Source organism: Sminthopsis crassicaudata, chromosome 1 (assembly GCF_048593235.1).
Source record: "Sminthopsis crassicaudata isolate SCR6 chromosome 1, ASM4859323v1, whole genome shotgun sequence".
NCBI lineage: Eukaryota > Metazoa > Chordata > Mammalia > Dasyuromorphia > Dasyuridae > Sminthopsis > Sminthopsis crassicaudata.
In genome coordinates, this window is record NC_133617.1 from 733,299,457 (window position 1) to 733,322,362 (window position 22,906).

General features: G+C 39.6%; 1 protein-coding gene across 16 annotated transcripts in view; it reads left to right on the forward strand.

Moving 5' to 3' along the window:
- The window catches only part of CADPS (calcium dependent secretion activator), a 550,474-nt gene that overhangs the window by 505,442 nt on the left and 22,126 nt on the right, over positions 1-22,906 (forward strand). For all 16 annotated transcript variants that reach the window (XM_074284209.1, XM_074284210.1, XM_074284212.1 and 13 more), the window contains one exon: positions 1,238-1,345. In XM_074284209.1, the coding sequence (XP_074140310.1) occupies positions 1,238-1,345 (108 nt within the window). The remainder of the gene's footprint in view (positions 1-1,237; positions 1,346-22,906) is intronic.

Here is a 22,906-nt window from a genome sequence, read left to right on the forward strand (position 1 = left end):
GAAACTTTTTTCTGCAATCCCAAACCTAGCCTGACTACTGCTCAGGGGTAGCAAGTGAAGATGTTTCTATGAATGATTTTGCTAAAACTAGAAGTAGGAAAAAATAATGGGAGAGCAACTCTGAGACTGCCATCCCAATCCATTGAGTCATGTTTGACTCTGAGACCCCATTTGGGATTTTCTTTGGTTAGCCATTTTCTTCCCAGCTTTTTTTTTTACAGATGAGGAAACTGAGGCAAACGGCATTAAATAACTTCCTCAGAGTCACGTCTGACTTGAGGTTGGAGTTGAACTCAGATCTTCCTGACTTCAGTCCCACATGAGCTGCCCATTTAGTCATTTTTTTAATAACAGCTGTTTATTTTCAAAATATATACAAAGATAGTTTTCAACATTCTCCTTTGCAAAACCTTGTTCTCGATTTTTTCTCCCTCCCCCCATCCTCTCCCTTAAACATCAAGTAATCCAACAGAGGTTAAACAAGTGCAATTCTTCTATATATATTTCCATATTATCATGCTGCATAAGAAAAATCAGATCAAAAAGGAAAAAATGAGAAATAAAACAAAAAAAACAAGCAAATACCACCAAAAAAAAAAAAAAAAGGTGGACATACTACATTGTGATCCACATTCAATCCTCACTGTCCTGTCTCTGGGGGCAAATAGCTCTCTCCATCACAAGTCTATTGGAACTGTTAGCCACCGTTTTATTTGAAGAAGAGGCAGGAGAACATTTTATCCTTCATTGGTGTAATAGAATGTATGTGGGATTAGGGCAGAAGATCTGAGTTCAAATCCTAGCTCTTTTGTACTCAACTTTCTGGGTCTCAGTTTCTGCAAAATTAGATAACTGGATTAGACCTAAAATTGCAAAGAACCTCATTTAGGCTTGAAGCTTCTTAAGGACCAGAGTAGAGCAGGATGGCTAGGGAAATACTGGTTTTCCTATCAGTGAAGATCTTCCATTCAAAACTGGCTGGCCACCTGTTGGGTATGTTATAAAAGGAATCCTTGGGAGTGATCCAGGTTCCTTCCACAGTCCCTGTCCTGCTACTCCAATATATAGCAGGAATAGCATTGTGGGAAACAGCTTTGAACACCTGACACCAGAACGTGGCCAGGGAAGGCACCTAGAAAAGTCAATCGCAGACATTCCCTAGAAGGGGATGGGAGGATGAAAGAGGTTACAGGACATGACGATGACGCCATTTTCACATTTCTGTGTTTCTTTGCAGAAGCCCGGGATGGACGTTGCCGATGCCTACGTGACATTTGTCCGCCACTCTCAGGATGTCCTCCGTGATAAGGTCAATGAGGAGATGTATATAGAAAGGTTATTTGATGTAAGTAAATGCCTTCTCCTCCTTGCAGACCAAGGAGGAGACTCTCCAAAATGTGACAAAATAAGAGACAGGAGGATAAGTCACATTTTGAGACAAAAGCAAACAACCAAACAAAAAAAATCCAATTGGTTATTAAATCCAACCAAATCTTTCCCTTTCCTCTGACTCAGGCTCTTGTCTCTGTTGTCTCTCTGTTCTGAATCTCTCTCCTCTGGTCTTATTACGTCCTGGTCTTTATCTGTGTGATCCATAGGATAACAGTGTCTTTTTATTAAGCTGACCCATTCCCGCACCGAGTTTGTGAGGAAGCTTTCTCGGAACGGGCAGAGATCTCTCTTGGTCATTGTTCTCATCATGGCAATCCAGTCCCATTTTTTAGGGAGCCGTCTTCCAGTCCCGGCATTTGCTGCCTACAAACCTCTCCGCTACCCTGCTGCTTGTCTCTCACTGCTTGACAGCTGTGACATGCAGATGAGCTGTAGGTGCTGTATTGTTATCTCCTTGAGAATGACTAAGTTTCGGGGAGTGGGGGGGTGGGTTAAGGGAAAAAAAGGAAAAAAAATCTTCAACTGATGGACTTCGGAACAGACCGTACTGTGGCTATGCAGTCTCCCTGAAAACCTATTAAAATTGACATCTTTAAACAAAAAAGAACAGCTGCATGTGACTGGAAGACTCTGGATTTAAACACAAACAAAAACAAAACAAAAAAACTTTCAGAGAACACTGACTTGGATGTCTTGAGAATTAATTGTTTTCAGCCCCCTCCCCTTTCTTTTTTTTTTGACAGTCGCCATGTCTGCACTGCCAAAGCAGATAACCCGTCCCAAATCCTCCTTTGGTCCTTAGCGTCTATTTCAGGCCAAAGTGGTGGGGACAGGCTCAGTGGGGAGCGGGGATGGGAGAGCAGAGAATTGTTGGAATGATCCCAAGAATGGTTTCTGGATTTCACGCCATTTGCCAGTGTAGACCTGGCCTGAGTGCATGGGAACTGACTTCTCCGTCTCTGTGTCTGCTACCATTGTGTTGATGCACCCCTTGTCCGCGTAAGTTGTGTGAAGAGTCGGCTTTCTCCCTTTAAGGTTTTGTGTCTCGAGTGCCAAGGCAGTGTTAGTGTTTTGGTCTACTTTGGGATTCTTGTTTCTATATGATTTCTTTAATTGTGTACAGCAGTTTACATTGATTTTTTTTTTAATTCCTTGTTGTTGTTTCATCTTGGTGATCTCATTGCCTGGCACAGCTTTCCAATTTCAACGCTTCCGACTTTTGATGCTTTGTCTTCCAGCTCATTTGCTTCCATAATGTGTTCAGAAGCCCTTTCTTTTCCCCACCCCCAACCATTTTCTTTTTGTACATGATATTCCACTCTTCTGCATTACTTTTATTTAAGAATATTCTTTGTAGTTCTCATTCTCTCTCTCTCTCTCTCTCTCTCTCTCTCTCTCTCTCTCTCTCTCTCTCTCTCTCTCTCTCCTTCTTTCTTTCGCTCTCACTGGTGACCTCCCAGATGAAAATGGAACTTATCTCTCATGTCAAATGTTTTATCACATTATCTCAAGTGGCATGAATTAAAGTCAAATAATCTTCCTGTGTACATCTTCTAGCATGACCCACTCCACTGAGAATGCCTCATACATGCGTAAAACACACCTAATGCCTCCTCGTTCCTCTGCATGCGTGCCTCTCTGAGAGTATGGAGCCTCGAATGCCTGACACACTGAATCACCCATCCAGTAGGCATTGAAAAAAGGGACAGCCCATGTCACCTTATAGCAGGGTCTCCAATCACGCCCTGACTGCCGGGCTCCGTTGAACCAATTTCATAAAAGGCAAATTTGGGGGGAGCCCGTGGATTGCTCTTTTCAATGCCTAAGCTGCCTTTTTCTTTGATCCGTATCTCTCAAAGCACCGTTTGGTGTGGTCCATGCGTGGTGTGCGTATGTGCAGGAGCGTGTGTGTGTGTGTGCACTCTCACCCTTGTGCTAGCCAATCTTACAACCATCCACTACTGAAGCTGTGGTTTGATCTGCATTCCAGCCTGTCATCTTGTTTGCAAACAGCCCCCTCAAACATTTTTTTTTCCTAATTAGCATGGGGAAGGGGATCTCGGACATAAAGGTATTAAATAAAGGCAGGAAATGACCTTTGTCCTCTTCCAGATCGCTAAAAGCATGGTGCCTTCAGATCCATTTTAAGAAAGGTACCTTTGGAGACTAGTCGTTCCTAAATACATGATACCGGTGTTTATTGAATGACGTTGGTCAATGAGAAATCACTTCAATTACATGGTGGATTTCCCTCCATCTATCTACTGTCCCCGTAGTCAAGTCGCTTGGTTTTCCCATCACTGACATTTCCCAGTTTCCATGACCATTAGCCAGACCTTAAAAGTTTTAACCAAGTGACTGAGACCAAGCAAAGCTTCCTCCCCAGCAGCCTAGGTCGGTGCGTTGCTTTTGGCTGGATTTCCTTTCCAAATCACCTCTTCCCCTAATATATAGAATGTTGGTGCTAGGCAACCTAGCTGAGAGAGAATAGCAGGGAAAGTTCCCGAATCTGTCATTGATTTAAAACATTTGTCATCTGAAAGACCCAGATCTTCTCGAAAAACTTCATTACCATGTTGACTGAGTAATGTCATTCAGTAATTACTGTTTTTCTATAATCTAGCTACATAACATCAGATTACCAACATGTTTGGTTATTTGTGGCTTCTGTCTTCCTTAAGCATGGTGTTTATTTCTTTGTAAAGAGAGCTCTATGTGTTTGAATCCTGTAAGCCACTGTGGCCTCCGAGGAAGGGGCCAGGCAGCGGGAGGTGGGAGCCACGGAGAGCATTGTCGGGCAGTGATTGAATACGATTGCCCCTTTCTTTTCTAGGGACAGGAGTTCCAGGGTAGAGAGAGAAAGAATTGCCAGAAATATTTCAGAAGAGACTAGTAAAGCTAAAGCTTTCTTTTCCAAGTTGTTTCATTTTTCTAAATGGCAAAAATGAATAATAGACAATGAGCATTTGGGAGAGAAGAAGATGATTTCTATTTCAATATTTTATGTTTTGTTTGGAGGGTGGTGGGTTTCTGTATCATTTTTCTATGTCTGAATTTTATGTATCTGTTCCTTTTGCCAATAACTAGCTTTTGTGTAAAGCTTTAAGGTCTGCAAAGGCATTATCTCGTTTGACATGTGCAACATCCATACAAGGTAGGTGCTGCTCTTATCCCCGTTTTGCAGATTAGGAAACTGAGTTTCAGAGAGCCTAAGTGACTTACACAGGGTCACCCAGCAGTTAAGTGTCCTAGGCAGAATTCAAATTCAAGCCTTATGGACTCCAAGTTCAAGCACTGGTTTGGTTCCATCTAGTGGTTTCAAGTTTTGGTCCCAGGGTTCCTGGGTCATGTTTGTGGTCCCAGGCCATTCCTTGATTCCATTTATTTTCATGGTTCTCCTTTCAGATTTTCACTTTAAACATTGGTCTTTCTTTGGTATCTGTCCTTGAAGAAAAATGGCAGGCATTTGGATGTGAAATGGGAGCATTTGGGCTAAATCCTCTAAGCATTTTGTAATTTTGCTGGCTTCTGAGCCAGCCACCCCATCACACCAAAGGCTCCTTCCACCAACTGAACCATTGCTGTCTTATTATCTGGAAGGAAGAGCTTCTAAGAAATTGGTAGGATAGTATTTTTACCTATTTCAGTGTGTAAATCAAACAGATTTTCTCAACCTCACTGAATTAATTTTTCATCAGTTTCCTTTTTTGTTATCCATTTGTTCTTCAATCACATCTGACTCTTTGTAACTTCATTTGGGATTTTCTTGGTAAAGATACTGGAGTGGTTTGCCATTTCCTTCTCTAGTTTATTTTACAGATGAGGAAACTGAGGCAAGCAGGGTGAAGTGACTTGCCCAGGATCACACTGCTAGTAAGTGTCTGAGGCTGGATTTGAAATCACAAAGATGACACTTCCTGACTCCAGACCAGGCACTCTCTCCACTTCACCACCTAGTTGCCCCCCTTCAGTTTGCTCTAGATTGATAGAAGGTGGATGTGAAGTTGCTTTTAGTAATCCAAATTTAGCCAGATTTTGAGGAAAAATGATAATTTCTGTTTGTGAAGTTGAAAGTCTCTTTTTCCCATTTTTCAAAAAAAAAGGTTTTATTGATTTTAATGTCATTTTGTAACATATGTTCCCCTCCTTGAACTCTTCCTTGCAATCAAGAAAACAACCGCGTAAAACTGACTGCTATAAAATATTTCTGAAAGCATAAGTACCGTTCCCTACCCAATGCCCCCCACTTTTTGAAGTTTTTTCCCCCATAGGATAGCAAACAATTCTTTCAACCTACTTTTAAGAACAATAATAAGACCAAAAAAAAGGAGATTAAAAACCTTCTTCAAAGAGCATTCTTTCTATTCCTGCTGAATGAATGTAGATATTTCTATTTCTCCATGCATAGTGTTGCTTTTTGGCTAGACTGATAATTAGCATTGTGAGTTCATTCTGGTTGCTGAAAAAAAAAGCCATCTAATGGTCTGCTTTGGTTTTTTTTTTTTGTTTTGTTTTGTTTTATGAGAAAGGGATTCTATGATATCTGTTTTTCAAAGCAGGGAAATATGGTGAAAGTTATTATCTGATTTGAATAAATGCAAACATAGCAATTTAAAATTATTCCAAAGTATGAATCTTTAGCATCAGATCTAGTATCAGCCTAATTCCTTTGAAAAAATAATAGGTGACTTTTCCCCTAATATAAAAATAATTGTGGAGGAGTGTATGATAAAGCTATTCTCCCAGAAATGTTATTTAAGAGCAAGTGTGTGTGTATGTGTGTGTATATGTGTATGTGTGTGTATGTGTATGTGTGTGTGTGTACACACCAGCTCAAGAAACAAAGATGCAAAATTCAAAAGTCCAGAAATAATGCAGATGGCTTCCCACCCCACCCCTTCTCTGATGTTTAATTCAACCTCTTTACCAAAATAAAAACATGCATTTGATATTAGAGATCAGCTCATCAAGAGATGTGCCTAAGATTTCAGTGACTAAACAAAAATTAATTTATTTTTTTCTCCTTGTTCTTCTTGAAGAGACAGCCTGAGTAGAAGATCAGGATTAAAACAGATGTGCTTAGGGCTAGCTCATCTGCTTAAACCTCGAAGGCTCAGAGATCAGTGATTAAAAAGCCATCTCCAACTCTGATGAAATCCCCAGTGGGAGGAAATACCCTGTCTTTCATAGCATTCTTTTTCTGGGTCCTGTGGCAGTGTAAACGGGACTTGAAAAACATTGGATTGGAGAGGATGGGTGGTTTATGTGGGTCAATTATGCACTTAATCTGACTCCTCAGGGATTAGGCTGGCAGAGATGGACTCAGAATTTGGCTTCTCCATAGCAGTTATCAGATCAGAAAATACTAAAAATGCCCAGTAAGAACTTAATCGTTCAGTGATAGGTCACTGATAACTGCAGAATGAAGCTGTCTGCACTAAATGTTCACTGTTTTTGTGGTGGTCTTGATTTACCATTTCACTGCCAAATTATATATCCATCCATTTTCAGGGCCAATATAAGAAAAAAAAATCAAAAAACAACTCAGTATGTTTTCCCTAAAAAGTTGATTTAGAAAATGATAGCCAAAGGAGTTGCGATTTCAGCGGCAGAGGGACTTCCAAAGTGGCAACTCCATCTTCCCACCCAGGTCACCATACATAGATGACCCAGTAGAGAATCATGGAAAGCTGGAAAGGCTCCAAGGGTCATCTAGTTCAGTTTCTTCATTTATAGAAAAGGAAACTGGGCCCCAAAAAAAAGGCGAGGGCAGAATTTACCCAGAATCACACAGCCAGGAAATGAGGAAATTCAGAATCCAGCCCACTTCATGGCTTCCTTTAATAAATTCTCAGAAGTTGCCTGAGGGATTCTTGGTAAATAGGTCTGAAACTGGCCCATCAGTGTGGTTAATGAAACCAAATCAAGTTTAGATTCAGCTAAATGTTTTAAGACAATCAACCAACTAGTGGAGGAGGAAAGCTATTTTGTTGTAGAATAGCCAGTTGTCCAACAGCTCAACTGGAGAGTATTCTGATGATATGATCTTGAATAAATCACTTCATTCCCTTTGAGATTGATCTGAAAAATGGGGCGATTAAATTAAGTGGTCTCTAAGTCAGTTTGCCAATTGTTACATGCCTTCAACAAACCATTTCCTCTGAATCTCTGTAAAATGGAAGGATTGGACTCCCATTGAGGAAGAAATGGGAGGAAATGGCTTCTAAGATACATTTTAGCCCTAATCAATGATTCTACAATATGGATTCTACTGGAAAGTCTTTCTGATAGTATAATTTTGAGTAAATTTTTTAACCTCCATGGGCCTTAAAATGATGTTGTCTAAGGTTCCTTTCAGCTCTAACTCTATGATCCTAAGTCAAAGAAAACATAGTCAGAATTGGGAGCTTCCATGAGAAGATGCTAAGCCAAAATCACCCGTCTACCCCTAGGATATATATTCATTGAACATATGTAGAAGTATCAGGAACAGCCATTCTTTCTGTTTAGTTCTAAAACCCCAGAATATTCCTTAAAAATCTTGCTTCATTTGCATTTTTCACCCAACATTTCCCTCATCATTCCTCTATATGTTTATTTTGTCCACTGGGATCAGAAATGACTTAATGAATCAAATAATAATAGCTAGCATTTATGTAGTGCTTTACATTATATCATCTTGTTTGTTCCCGAAGCAACCTAGGGATATAGGTGCAATTATTATCCCCATGTTACAGATATAGAAACTGAGGCAAACAAAGGTTAAGTGACTTGGCTAGTTTCACATAACTAGTAAGTAAATTTTACATATATATATATATATGTATCTGTATATATATATGTATATATGTATATATATATATACATATATATATATATTTCAGGTTTTCCTAACTCCAGGCCCCAGGGATTTATCCACTATTTGTTGTTGCAGTCACATCTGACTCTTCTTGACCCTTTCTTGGCAAAAAAAATACTGAGGTGGTTTTCCATGTCTTCTCCAATTCATTTTTTCAGATGAGGAAACTGAGGCAAACAGAGTTAAGTGATTTACTCAGGGTCACACAGCTAGTTAGTGTCTGAATCCAGATTGGAACTCAAGAAAGATGAATCTTCCTGACTCCAAACCCAGCATTATGTCCACTTCACCACTATGCTCTTATCCACTCTGTCACCTAGCTAACCAGCAACTTGCAAATCTAGAGCCTTTGATGTAAAAATATCATCAAATTTCTTGTTGGATCCCACAAATTTTTCCTTGAAGATATCCAAAATGAAGACCAATGTATCCAACCAGTTTTTATCAATCAACAAGAGCTTATTAAATACCTATTATGTGGCAGGCACTGTGCTATGCACTAACCATAAAAAGAAAGGCAAAAGTCATCCCTGCCCTCAAGGAACTTATATTCTAATGGAAGAGAAAACCTAGTTTTTAAAAAATGCTAGGAAAAAGATATAAACTGAGTTCATGGAAGGTTATCTCAAAAGAGGGACCAGAAAGGTCCTCCGGAAGGCAGAAGGATCAGAGCTGAGTCTTGAAGGAAGCCAGAGAAACTAAGAAGCAGCAATGAGGAGATTGTTCCAAGCAAAACACAGAGACAAAACATGGAGGGTGCCACGTGAGGAAAAACCAGGAGGCCAGTGTATCATAAAGTAGAGAAGAAGATAGAATATGAAGATGGGAGAGGGAGTAGGGACAGGTATGAAGAATTGTCATTGTTCAAGATGGGTTTTTATTTGACCCTGGAAGTAACAGGAAGCTTCTGGATTTTGTTGAGTAGGAGCATAATGTGGTCAGGAAAACACTTAATGTAGTCAGACACATAATGTGGTCAGAAAAATCACTTTGGCAGCTAAGTGGGAAATGGGTGAGAGTGGAAAGATACTTGAAGCAGGGAACCACTTAGAAATTTATAATAGTCCAAAGGAGGAGTGATTAGGACTGCTATCAGAATTAGGAGTGATATCAGAATTGTAGTTGTGTGAGCAGAGAAAAAGGAGAGTTGTTCATGAGGAAGAAATCATATTTTACAATAGGTTTGAATGTTTAGGGTGAGAGAGTGAAGGGTCAAGGGTAAAGGCACAAAACCTAGGTGATGGGGAGGATGGTGGTGCTTTAAAGCAGCAATGTCAAATTTTTTAAAATGGGGTCCACTAAACCATATGTGTTGGCTTAATTTTAAATGTAATGCTATCTATATTTTATTGTATTTTAATTTTTTTCAACATTTCCCAATTATGTTGTAATCCAGTGCAAGCTGTACTTAGGAGTATTGTCCACCACATCCTACCCACGGGCCTCATGTGTGATACATCTTCTTCAGACAAAAGTAGGGAAATTTGTTTGAGAAGGAGGGCTTGGGAGAAAGATGATAAATTCTATTTTGGATATGTCGAATTTGAGATGCACACAAGATATCCATTTCAAAATTTACATTAGGCTATTGGTACAACAGTGGCCAATAGGGAACAAATAAAAACTGAGGTTCTTCCACAAAGATGTGAAAAATAAAATAACTGAAGATGGAGACAGAGAGAAACAGAGAGACAGAAAAGAAAACTGAGGAGTGATTAAATCAACTTGTAGATGGCCTAGGAATAGGAACAGAGTATAAATGCGAGATAAATGAATACCGGCTGTCCTATTTTATTACTTTCTTTCTTCATAGACCAAAGCATTTTTTTAAATAGAATCCAACTATGTCCAGGCTCTTTTGAAATTCAGTTGGCCAAATTGCTCCGTTATTTTAGGGTGATACTAGTCTGTTGTTGTTGAGTTGTGTCCAACTCTCTATGACTCCATTTGGGGTTTTATTGCCAAAAGTACTGAAGTGGTTTATGATTTCCTTCGAAAGCTCATTTTTTTTTTACAAATGAGGAAACTGAGGAAAAGAGGATAAAGTGACTTGCACAGGATCACATGGCTAGTAAATTGCTGAGGTCAGCTTTTAATCATGGCGATGAGTCTTCCAGACTCCAGATCCAGCTCTTTATCTACTAAACCACTTACCTACTTGCCTAAGAGTATACCAGAGCAAAATTATAAACAGATAAAATTTGTTTTCCTTGCCACAGGCTTTGTAAACTTCCAGCCTCTATGAGGTATCCACAACCCTTGCATTTCTCCAAGTCCCTCTCACCTTAACATTTTTTTTAAGGAAAGGCATTTGTGAACTCTTTCACACTGAAATGTAAACGTCTGATCAGTTTTAAAGAATTGCTTCTCTCCATGCGTTTGCATTTTAATTTGATTAAGTTTAAGCTAAAAGAATGAATTTCTATCCATTGAATTTCTGGCATCAGTGGCAATAAATGATATTGAGAGAGGAAGAGTTGAATTCAGTTCAACAAGTATGTAATTAGGTACCTACTATATCCAAACTAAATGTGCCAATGTACTAGAAAAATCAAAACACAAAGTGAAAAAATAGTCCTGTAGCTTTCACTGAGAGGCGAAATTGGGGAATGGGGTTGGGGGTGGAGTGGGGGTCTTTCTTTAGGACTCTGCCAATGATTTCTTCATTGCAGGGTATTCTGCATGTTGTTTGGCAATTTAAGCAGTTGCCTAGGGGTACCAAGAAGTTGTGACATCCCTAACTAGTATATGTTAGAGGCAGAGGCTAATATTCTGTCCATGGTACCATTTAGATCAGTGGTCCTCAAACTTTTTAAATAGGGGGCCAGTTCACTGTCCCTCAGACTGTGGGAGGGCTGCACTATAGTAAAAACAAAAGCTCACACTCTGTCTCCGCCCCTGAGCCCATCTGCCATAACCCGGCAGGGCCGCATAAATGTCCTCAGCGGGCCGCATCTGGCCCACAGGTCGTAGTTTGAGAACCCCTGATAGATAATGAGTGAGAACCTTGGACTCCCATTGACCTTTTGGGGACCCTCGTTCCTATTCTTTGGAAGGGGAAGGAAGAATTTTTAACCCCTGTAGGCTTTGACTTTGGCTGCCCTAGATCCAAGAAAGACAGAGGAGAGAAGGAGAAGTCATTGGTCAGGAGAATGTGTCCTGTCAATAGAGCTCTGGTAACCCAAAGGAGTGGTCATTCATCTTTGACTGATAGGCCCCCCCACCAAGTGCCAGCTCAGTGACATACCCTCAAATCTGACTCCATGCTGTCTTATTGTTTCCAAAACCAGTCCCTTCCGTTGGTTCCACTTATTTTAGGGACAATCTTGGGCAAATCAGGCTAGAATTTGTCCCTGGAGTGTTCCAAAGCATTCCTTTTTTTTCTGAACAGCTTTTCCTGGTCCAGGAGACATTTGGTGCTGGGAGTTAATTTGTTTTCTTATCCAGAGGAGATTGTTCTGTTAATCGTGCTAAGAAGTCAGCCGGATTGCTCCATTACTTTAGGGTCACACTAGTCTGGCTAACATGAGCCACACAAGACTTGGAAGTCTTGGAGAAGGGGAATTTTTTTCCCCTCGGCATAGCAGTCTGAAACATGTAGGCAGTAAGCGACAGACTTACTTTTGCCACACACACACACACACACACACACAAAGTAGCCAAGGCACATTTTGTGGAACAAATACTGTCACATTGCATCGCAGAAGACGAGATGTACTCAATTCTCAAACACGTCCCATTAATTAACAGAGGGGCGGTTTCCCTCCTTGCCAGTCTCTGTGCTGACTCTTGTCAGAAAGTGCCTTCATCTACCAGCTTCTATTGGCATTGGCACATATTTGCTCCTCTAGAAAAAGAATTGCTCTTCTTGAAAAGAAAAAAGCAATTGACTAATTTTAAAACATATTGACTAATATGGAGACAGTCAACGTGGCCCGTGAATAAAAAGCTGTCCTCCAAATCAAAACGACCCAGATTCAAATCCTCTGCCCTGTGATGGCTGTGTGATGTGGCATAAATCTCTTAAATTTACAGCCTCAGTTTCCTCATCTGTGAGATGAAACAATTAAACCTCAAAAGCCCCAAAATCTGTGTTTCAGAAAAGACCTTAACCTGGGGATTTCTTTTCCCAGAATGCAGCACATCCTTCCAAAAATACAAAAAAAAAAAAAAAAAAAAAAAAGGGAGTTTATGTTCGTTTTATAATCAGCATACATGAGTCCATGAGAGGCAGTCTGAAAGATCTTGGAGTCAAAAAGATATGAATTCAATTCTTTCCTTCTACAAGTACTGGCAAGGTGGCAAATAACAGTGCCCCAGCAGCATTCTAAGATTATAACCTACCTCTTCGTATCCCTAAAGATACTACTTTAGAAAAGAAAGACTTAGAGGAGGCAAATAACTGGCAAATTATACTCTATCTGACTTTCAGTTTTCTTCCCTATGAAATGAAGAGGTTTGTTTAAATTCCCTTTCATGTTAAATCTGTGATCCTTGTCATATGGACTTCTCTAACTTGCTCTAATATTACCCATGAATTGCTGACCTATATCAGTGGAATGAGTTTTCGCACTGAAATACCTAAACTTAAGTCAAAAGCCCACAACAAAACAAAACAAATCATCCTCTCCCCCTCCAATTAATTCGCCACTCCTCAAAAAAAAAAAAAAAAAGACCCCCTTCCTACAATTTCTCTTCCCTCTTTCCAATGCATACCTCCTTCCAAAAGTAGTCTGTGAGCAAGTTGCCAATAAAATGTTGAGACCAAGATTTAATTTGATCAACTGGCATTAATTAATTCATGCTAATGAATTAATCAAGGAGCATTTATTAAGTATCTCCTATGTGCCAGGCACTAGGAATACAAAGACAAAAAAAAAAAAAAAAAAGAAAGAAATATTCCATTACTTATCTCTAAGAGCTCTCCTTTGGAACCTGTTACAACTACCACAGACAGGGGGAGGATTTCTTGTAATGACAGTAAAGGATCATCTGATTCCAAATTGTGATTTTTTTTTCCTCACTGGCTTTTCCCACAAAGCATTTCATCTCAGTGGCTAAAGGCAAGCAAATGGCCTAGTACTACCTAACATTTCAGCAGGTCTAACATGCTTTCTGGTTTTTCTCCTCCTTATCCATTAGCTATTAACTGTTAGAATAAATGGTTACTTTCATCATGTAGTGACTTTTTTTATTTTTTATGTGTCCAGAAAGATAATCTGAGCTGGGAAAGGAGGGTGAAATAAAGCTCAGGTTAAAAAAAATTACTGTTTAGAATGAAACTTTTTATAACTTCAGTTCTCAGCTAAAATCCCACTGAGTTCATTAAAATCCAATTGATGAAGTCGTGACCCTTTTCTAGGAAGCATATTCTTTATTTTTCTCCCAAAGTACACACAATGATGGTGTCATTTAACATATTGTGTTACCTTTAACTTCCTTAAACAGCATTATTTTCTTGGTCCCTCCTTGGACTTGAGACCGATTGCATTCACAAAGGGTCTGCATCCTGCTCAGGATGTAAGGAATTATTCCCTCTAGCATCCACATGCCAAGCCGGGGATAAAACATCATTCTCTTTGTTAATGTGGGGGAGAAATTCACAAAAGAACAAATCATTGAGAAAGACTCTATGTGTAGTCCACAAAATTTAATCCATTGGCCAGAGGCATAACTAGCAATTTATGTGCCCAAGAGAAGATGCATGAAACAACTCAACTTTTAAAGACAAATTCATTGAAGCAGAATGGCAGGTGGGGAAAGGAGACCATGGGACACCACAAGGCGGCTGCTTGGGGAGTAGGGCCGCGTGGAGCCAAGAGGAGCTCAAATGAGGTGCAGCTGCCCTTGGGGGAAGAAGAGCTACCATCTGGTAGCTTTCTATTTTAACAAATTATCTTTACTAACTAGATACTAAACTCAGTTGTTTCTTTGCTGCTGATAGGCTATAAGTTCTTTCAGCACCTTATAAATTTTGGCACACTGGAACAAAGCCACATTAAAACCCTACCTTGGTTCCAGGGCTTCCATTGGGCTCAATCTTTGTTTAAAAAAAAAAAAAGCCAAATCTACCGGAACGGTTGAGAATTTCTCCTATTTTCCTCCATCCTTCTGAACAGTCTGTTCCTATTCCCAGGAACCTTAAGAGTTTAGCTCTGGAATGGACAGGTATTGTCAAAGATTCACATGATGTGGAGCCACATCTTACAGATGAATAAATGAAACTAAGGAGGGAGAAAAGGTGGTGACTTGCCCAATGTCACATGGGTAATAAGCAGCAAAGCTAAGATTCAAACCCAATTGCTCTAAGGCTGCATCTCCTGTTTTTTCTCAGTCCTGAACACAGAATAGTGTCAGTGACACTATCTGACATACATAGTGCCTGACATACAATAAGTGCTTCATAAATGCTGTCATCTAGTTACATGCAATAATATGCATAACATACCATGCAAAACTTAAAGCCCTCTATAAATATTAGCTATTATTATTAAACCATAGTGTTTTGGCAGAGAGAGTTGGATTTAGAAGCTGGGGAAAGCAAACTGTATTTCTGCATATATGATACCTCCATTGATTAATGTACCCCCAAACTTAATGAAGCTACTTTCAGCTTCAGTTTTAGTCTAAGTACTAGTGATGGGTGTGGTATTTTGTGCAGCATGATAAGATCTTGATGATCATTTTTATTCTTCTCTTTAAAAAAAGAAAGAAAATGCCTTTTATCCACTAGGAGTCTCAATATAGCACTTTGTAAATGCATTGGTCAAGCTTCTACCAAAAACAAATTCTCTTTCTCAAAACCTAGTTATGATTCTAGAATCATACCCAAGGGAATAATAATCTTATGTTATTATTATTATGGAGGTCATATTATATAGGTCATATATTGTTTACCCATTCAAATTAAGTAACTTTCATTGAGTAGGAAACCTTCCATAAATGGCTTTTCCCTACCAATATATTTTGAGCATTCTCCATTTCTAATCATTCAGAAGTATTCATTGTGGGTGTAAGTTCAAGGTGAGTCAGCATTCTGATGACAGACAAAGAGCTTACCCAAACCTGACTGACTGAATCCTAGGCTGTGATGGGCCTGCTAAACTTGGCCTTGATCAGCCCTCACTGGAAGTATTATATTTAGGGATTATTATTTTATTTTACAAAGGCCATCTAAAACTAGAAAACTTCAAAAAATAAGCCAGATTTAGGCAGAAAACTTGTGAATGAAAGAACCCATTAAAGGAGCTGAAGATGGTTTATCCTAGAGAAAACTTAGAGGAGATAAAATTGGTGTGTTCAATTACTATGTGATGAGGAAAACTTAAGCTGTGTTAAAGGAGACATGACATTCTGGACAAAGGAATAGATAATGCAGCTCTACTCTGTCCTGGTCAACCCATAACTGGAATATTGTCTTCATTCAGGCACCTCATTTTAGGTAGAAGATATAAGGAGGGAGATAAATGGTGAGATAGAAAGAGTTTGAATTTTGAAATCAGAAAAACCCAAGTTCCAGTCTTTCCTTAGAAACTTATTGTGATCCTGGGAGAAAAATCACTTAAGCTCCACTTAAATTCAAGCCTCAGTTTCCTCATTGGGGAGCATCTACCTCATCTGGTTGTTAGAGGACCATAAGAGGTAGCAAACCTTAAATCATTATATAAATGCTAATTATTGTTGTTGTTGCTGTTAGAAATTGATAAGCTGGACAGAATCTAGAAAAGGGTGACCAAGAGAGTGAAGGACCTTGAGGTAATATCATAGGATAAACAGTCAACAGAACTGAGAGTGTTTAGCCTGGAGGAGAGAAAACAGGTAGAGTAGAAAAGCTGTTTTCAAGGGTTGAAAAGATGTTCTGTGGAAATTTGTCCTGGTCGGCCCCAAAGGGCAGATCTAAGAGCAGAGCAGAGATTTTGCAAAGAGATAAACTTGAACTTGATAGCAGGAAAAGCTGGCTAACAATTAGCGTTATCCCAAAAAGCACTGGCCACCTCAGGAAGAAATGAATGCTCCTCATTGGATGGCTTCAAGTCAAGGCTGGATGACCTCTTGCTTGTCATGTGTCATAGATGGAATTGCCTTGAGATCTTTGATGATACAGCCACAGAGGTCCCTTAAGATAGCAACATTATATAATCCTGATTTAAGTATTTAAAAGGCTATTCTGCAGAAGAGGGATTTACCTTGTACTGGTTGGCCCCAAAAGACAGAATTTATGACAGTGGGAAGAAATAACAGAAAGGACTATGTAGATATTCCCTGACATTTTGTGTTTCTTTGGGAGATTGCAGGTTTCTATTCAATGGAGAACTTCAAGAGAAGCTGAACAACCCCTTCTTGGGGAAGCTAAAAGCTTATTTCTGCTCTGGTTCCAGTTGGACTAAGTAATATCTCTGAGATTTTGATTCTCTGCCTGTCTTCCTTCTCTGTGCTTAGTACCATGCTCAGAGCTGCAGAGGACCCAAAAATGAATGCACATGAATGAAAAGGTATTTATTTACCATTTACCATGTGCCCTGGAGACACAAATTCATGCAAGTAAGACAGTCTCTCTCTCTCTAGAAGCTAACAATGTTTTTTAGGGGACTGATAGGCAAGGGAAGGATGCTTTGGATAAGAAAGTCAAAGGGATGGGATTGGAGTCAAGATATGATACCAGCCCTCAAGGAGTTTACATCCTTAAGGACTCCATATTGACTTTGAAAACCACATATTAATGTGAACTATCTTCTATTATATTTTTTAATTTTATTAAATATTTTCCTATTGCAATTTAATCTCCTTTGAGCCACACTTGGGATGTCACAGGTAGTCCTAGAGGGTCTGGTACTTTTTTACCATACCATGTTGCCATATAGAATTCAAAACATGAACCCAATGTCATTGGTTCTCTTTTAAAATGAAAGATGAACAATAATACTAACATGCTGTCTCTAAACAGATAATCTAAACAAAATAATTTTGATAGACACGGGAGGAAATTTACTAACAACTGAGAAAATCGGGCAAGATTTCCTGTAGTAAGTGCCATTTGAGGTAGGCCTTGAAAGGAGTGAAGCTTGCCAAGAGGTGGAGGTAAGGGAGAAACATTTTCTCTAGCAGATGATCTACCAGAATAGTTATGAATCATTGTCTCAATTAATTCCTGATCAGGAGCCTATCAATAGACTACTCCGATTCAGTAAAATTATACTATTTTTGGAAACTTGCTTCTCTGTTCTATCACATCCAAATCCCTTTCTTTTGATTTAGAGTGTTTATAATAATGACCGCCATACAGCAAATCCCTTATAATTATAGATGTATGTATATATACATAAAGCACTTCTATTTTTCAAAGTCCTTTCAAATCCACACAGGTGAGAGAGATGTGATGGGTTTTTTTCCCCATTTTATGGAAGCATAAATGAAGGTCCTAAATGGCCACACAGATGAGTGACTGAGATCTGGGACTAGAAGCCAGACCTCCTGATTCCTAATTAGGGGATGGCAATTGGGGAGAGAAGATTGCATAGAAATCAAGGTAATTCATATTTTGCTATATTTAATAGAGAAGGAATACTATATTAATGGGCCTGATAAAAATGGACAAAGCAATTCAAGATCATGAAGGTAGCCCACAAGAGGCACCGGTGAGTGCAACCCCTCTACCACAAGGGGCAGTGTAGTATAATGGGAGGAATATTGGACTTGACCTTGGGATTAGGCTGCCATCTGCCCTGCCATTTCCTCACGAAGCAATTTAATAGAGCATTGCTTAGTGTTCTGGGTCTGTTCTTAAGAAGATCTGAATTCAAATCTGGTCTCAGATACTTACCAGCTCTGTCCCAAACCTCTGTCTGCCTCAGTTTCCTTCACAATAAAATGGAGCTCATAATAGCATCCACTTCACAGAGTAGTTGTGAGGATCACGAGTTCATATTTAGAAAGGGCTGTGCACAGCTCTAACAGACCCCGTAAATGCTAGCTATTGTTATTATTATTTTAAATGGAAATCGCAATATTTGAATCACGTACCTCACAAAGCTGTTTTAAGGAAAGTGCTTTGTAATCTTCAAAAGGCTATAGAACTGTGGTCTATTATTATAAGTGTGCGATGTACCAAAGGGAAAAATCCTCCCCGATAAAGTAACCTTTGGGGGCACATTCTTTAGTGCAAAACATGTTCCATTAGTCATGCCTTTCCTACTAACAATGATCCGGGCTGCGTGTCTAATCCCAGAGACACAGTGCCGACAATTTATACCCACAAGGTTCATTCTCCTGTGGAACAGTAAGGGAATTGGTTGTCTTGAAGCCAGACTTCTGTGAATACCAGTGGGAGCTGGAGGTGGGAGAAGATCCCACCTTAAATCCAACTTTCACCCAATTATGGGTGGCTCTCCACCATCGCCCCAGCTAAACACCATGAAACAGTGGGTGATCTTGAATGCCATATGGGCCACAGAAGGCTGCTATACCTAGGTACAACTGAAGGAGGGCTGGGTTTTGGCTTTCCGTCTGCATCTCCCTCTGCGTTTTGTCTGGGAGCTTTTATCCCTTTGGAACAAAGTTTGCAGGGTTTATTTTGAAAAGGGGAAGGTAATCCAATAGCACTTACATCCTAGACAGTTGATAAATAGGTTAGGGTCTCAGCTTAAGTCCCTCATTCTTACTCAGCAACAATGTGGTTGATTGACACAGTAGACCTATTGACTTTATAACCTACCAGCCTAGTAAAGTCTTCTGTGCTCTTCTGAGATTTCCTCGCCCAGGAACATTATACAGGAAAAGGGAATTTGAGATTCCAGAAGAACATGGTTACACAGCCTGTGAGTAATACCAGTGGATTTGTAGCTACAGAAATGCTGCCTTAGTCGGTCGTGCTCTGGTGACTGGAGAACCTGGACATCCTTCAGGGGACGCAGTAAGGGACGGAGCCAGGAACCGACTTGGGCCCTGGTGCCTTTGAAGAGTTTATGGGATCTTTGAGCAGGCTGTTGGTCCTTGAGAATGTCAAACCCCAAGTTCTCCACAGACATTGTTACTAAAGAGTTTGTTTAATGAAAATATGTCTGGCTTTGGCATTGAGTTCTCAGAGTGAGTGGGGGGCTCTCAGAGAGGATCTGAGCCAGCATGGTGCACTCAGCATGTGCTCCAGGAGTGGAAAAAGTGGAGGTGGATGAGTTAGCAGCAAAGACTCCTAGTTGCCGTAAGGTTTCAGGAAGTCAGAGGCTAGGAAGTCCTTTCATTTTGTCTCAGATGGCTGATGCTGGTGGGTCTGTGACTAATAGGGTACCCACCCACAAGGGGCATGAACGAATGCCATGCTGAAAGGGGGAACCTTTCTCGATACAGTCGGATTTCACAAAGGAGCCATGTATATAACCAGTAAGGGATGCAAAATGTTTTTACAGAGAGCAAGAGTAGAAGCAAATGGATCCAAACTCTCCATGGAGTCAGAAGGTTTTCTGCCTGCAGAGTTGGTTAATTTTTTTTTTTTTTTGCCCTTGCCTGTGGCATTCGGCCTAATAACATAAACCCCATAGGGTCCAATGTGGCCCTCAGTCCTTTAAATCACTAAATAGCTTAAAATCTGACTGTGCGCTGTATTATTGTTCATTTCTAATGCCATCTTGGCCGGCCAAATTGTAAGCTTAGGCGAAGTTTCCCTTTTTTCCCCCTTTTGGGGAGAAGGGGAAAAGCTGAGTGGGGGTGGGGGGCTGGAGGGGTGGGAAAGCAAGCCAGTCAAAGTTAAAATAAAGTCTCTTTCTAGCAAGAGTACTGTCTATAACATGTTGTTCCTTATAGAAAGTGGGATATGGTGGCATTTGCCTGATTAACTTGTTCGACAAAAGTGACAGCTGCTGGGGGTGCATGAAGATAAGCTTCGTGGAGTAGTTCCGCCTTTGTACATCTGTCAGCAAAAAAGGAAGAATAGAGAGTGAAAAGAGACAAATTGGTCCCCAAAGGCACTCCATTCAACTTAGGAGGTTTGCTCTATTCAAGTACTCCCCGTGCATCTCAAGTACTAGGTAGCTTATTCAATTTCATTCACTCTTTAGAATGAACCCACAAGTGTTTAATTTCGTATTCTGTAGAATAAAAAGGGTAAAAGGGGTGGGGGGAGGGAAGGATTTTTGTTGTGTTTTGTTTTGTTGTTTTTTTTTTAATCAGAGGCCTTAATCATCGGGCGGGCTGATCAATTCTGGACATATTAACTCATCGCTAATTTACTATTTAACTCTCTGCTCTTGGGCCCAGTACCAATCACTCCCGATGCCTCTGAAATAGCAACTTTTTGAGCTGGTTCCTGTCATGGTGCTGCTCCAAAACTGTTTGTAGACCATGAAAGAGATTCATACTTCTAGGTGGGTAACATGAGGCTTAACATGGGTTCCTTCCCCAAGTGTGCGGTTGGGGTACGGGATCTCGCAAAAGGCTTTTTCGACATTTCTGAAGGAAGGGGGAAAAAATTAGAGGAATAGTAAAAATAAATAAATAGTAAAAAGCAGAGCAGGGTTCACAGAAATTAAAATAAAGCAAAGAGGAAAAAGGTATCAATCAGACAGCAGAACCCAACTGTATATGGAGAATAACTCTCAAATGATGTCAGTTCTGAATTCTTTTTGGAGTGGAAAGGGAAAGCAATATACTATGGGCTTTAAGATATATAAATAATCTTGTTTGATCTTCACAGTAAGACTAGGAGGTGGATATTATTATTATCCCCATTTTACAGCTGAGAAAAGTGAGGAAAAACAAAGGCTAAGTAACTTGCCCAGGCTCAAAGAGTCTGAGGCCATATTTGAACTCAGCTCTTCCTAATTCATCCCATCACTTTACCCACTATCAGCTAATCAATAGGTCCAAGACATCAAAATCTTGTCTCTCTCCCACTAAATAAATTCATGTTGTGTTCATCAAAATCTCCTCCAAGGGGACATGTGATATTTTATTATTTTAAACAGTCCTGTAAAGGTTTCCATTCCCCATTTTGGTTGCCTTCAGGCTTTTCTTCCTGCTATTGGCCATCCAGAATTCAAGAATTCTGCCAAACTGGACCCCTTTTTCCTTCTCTTAAACACATTCCCAGATCATTGCATCCGACTTCTTGACCAGGTTCTGAGCTACACGCAGCCTCCATATTGACTGGTATTTGGAAACTTCCCAACTATAGCCCCGGCTTTTAAAAGCCTGTTCCCACACACAATATCCAAAACTCGCCCCAAAAGGAATCTAACTTTCTCATTTTGGTTGACATAGAATATAAAGGCTGTTCATAGGGAGAAAAAAGAAGAAGGAGGATCTTAAGAACATATCTGAAATCTGATCACAATTGTTAGGTTTTTGTTTCCTTTCAATTTTAGGATTTTTGGACAACACTTCCCAGTAGAGTTCTTTGTGCTGTTACCATCATTTGCTTGGCCAATAGCTGGCTGGTTTTACCAGGGAAAGAATTCCCTTGAGCTTTTGGCATCCATGTATTTCTTTTTTAACTGAGTTGTGTGGAAATTATGTGAATTTTTAGAGTGTGCTGTATTCACATTTGAAAGTGCAGGTCATGATAATCTTAGCCCTAGACAAAAGGTCACTGATTTAGGGGAAATTTCTTGGTTTTAACTTTAATTCTTTAGGCTATAATTATTACATATATAAATATATATATATATATATGTATATATATATGATATGTGTGTATGTATGGATTATATAAAGCAAATATCATACATCTACAATTATAAGCTAAAAAAAAAAAGTTTGCAACTATGGAATTCATCTCAACATAAGATCCTCTAAAAGGAGCAAGTCTAATCATTCAATTCAAGCATTTATTAAATGCTGACAAGGTACCACAGATTGTGTTAGTTTGTGAGGATACAAAAACCAAATTGAAATAGCCCCTACCCAACTATGAGGGAGAAATGATGTGAACACCAGTTGTTCAGTATTTAATGATATGTTCTTCCCCTTCCATCTTGATCTCAACACTGCAAGATTAGTTGTTATCATTGTTACTCTTTCTAAAATTATAACTCTATTATATTATATCACTTAATTATTAATCATTCATCAATATCTGGCTGCAACCTAATAGGTTTAGCTCCAAAGCCACTTTTGGAGTCCAAGAAGATATTTAGGAGATAAGCACATTTTCTGATAGAAGAATGAGACCCTATTAAATGGTGATTCTTGTGAATCTTTCCTCCTACAAGTACTGGTCTTGCAATGAGTTTAGAGGACTATGAATTCAAGCAGATTGTTCATCAATTTAGTCTTCAGATATCATGGTGTCATGGAAGGAAGAGTAACTTTGGAGACAGAAAACCTAGGTTCAGATGGTATGGGGGACCCTAACTACCCATGGGACCTTCACCCACCATCTTTCCCAGGCTCAATTTTTCTCATCTAAATGAATGATTGATTAAGCATTTGGTAAGCGCATAGTAAATGTGCTAGGAACTATGCTATGTACTAGCAATACAAATGCGAGCTAGCAAAATGAGACGGTCCTTGCTCTTAAGGAGGTTATAGTTTGATGAGCACGGAAATGAGAAAGCAGAGGGGATAGTCTGTAGAATTCCTTCAACTCTGGATCTATGATCCCTTGACATGTCCTCACAAAATAGAATCTAGTCCTATATGTAATTGAATTGCAAAGGATTGTGGTGA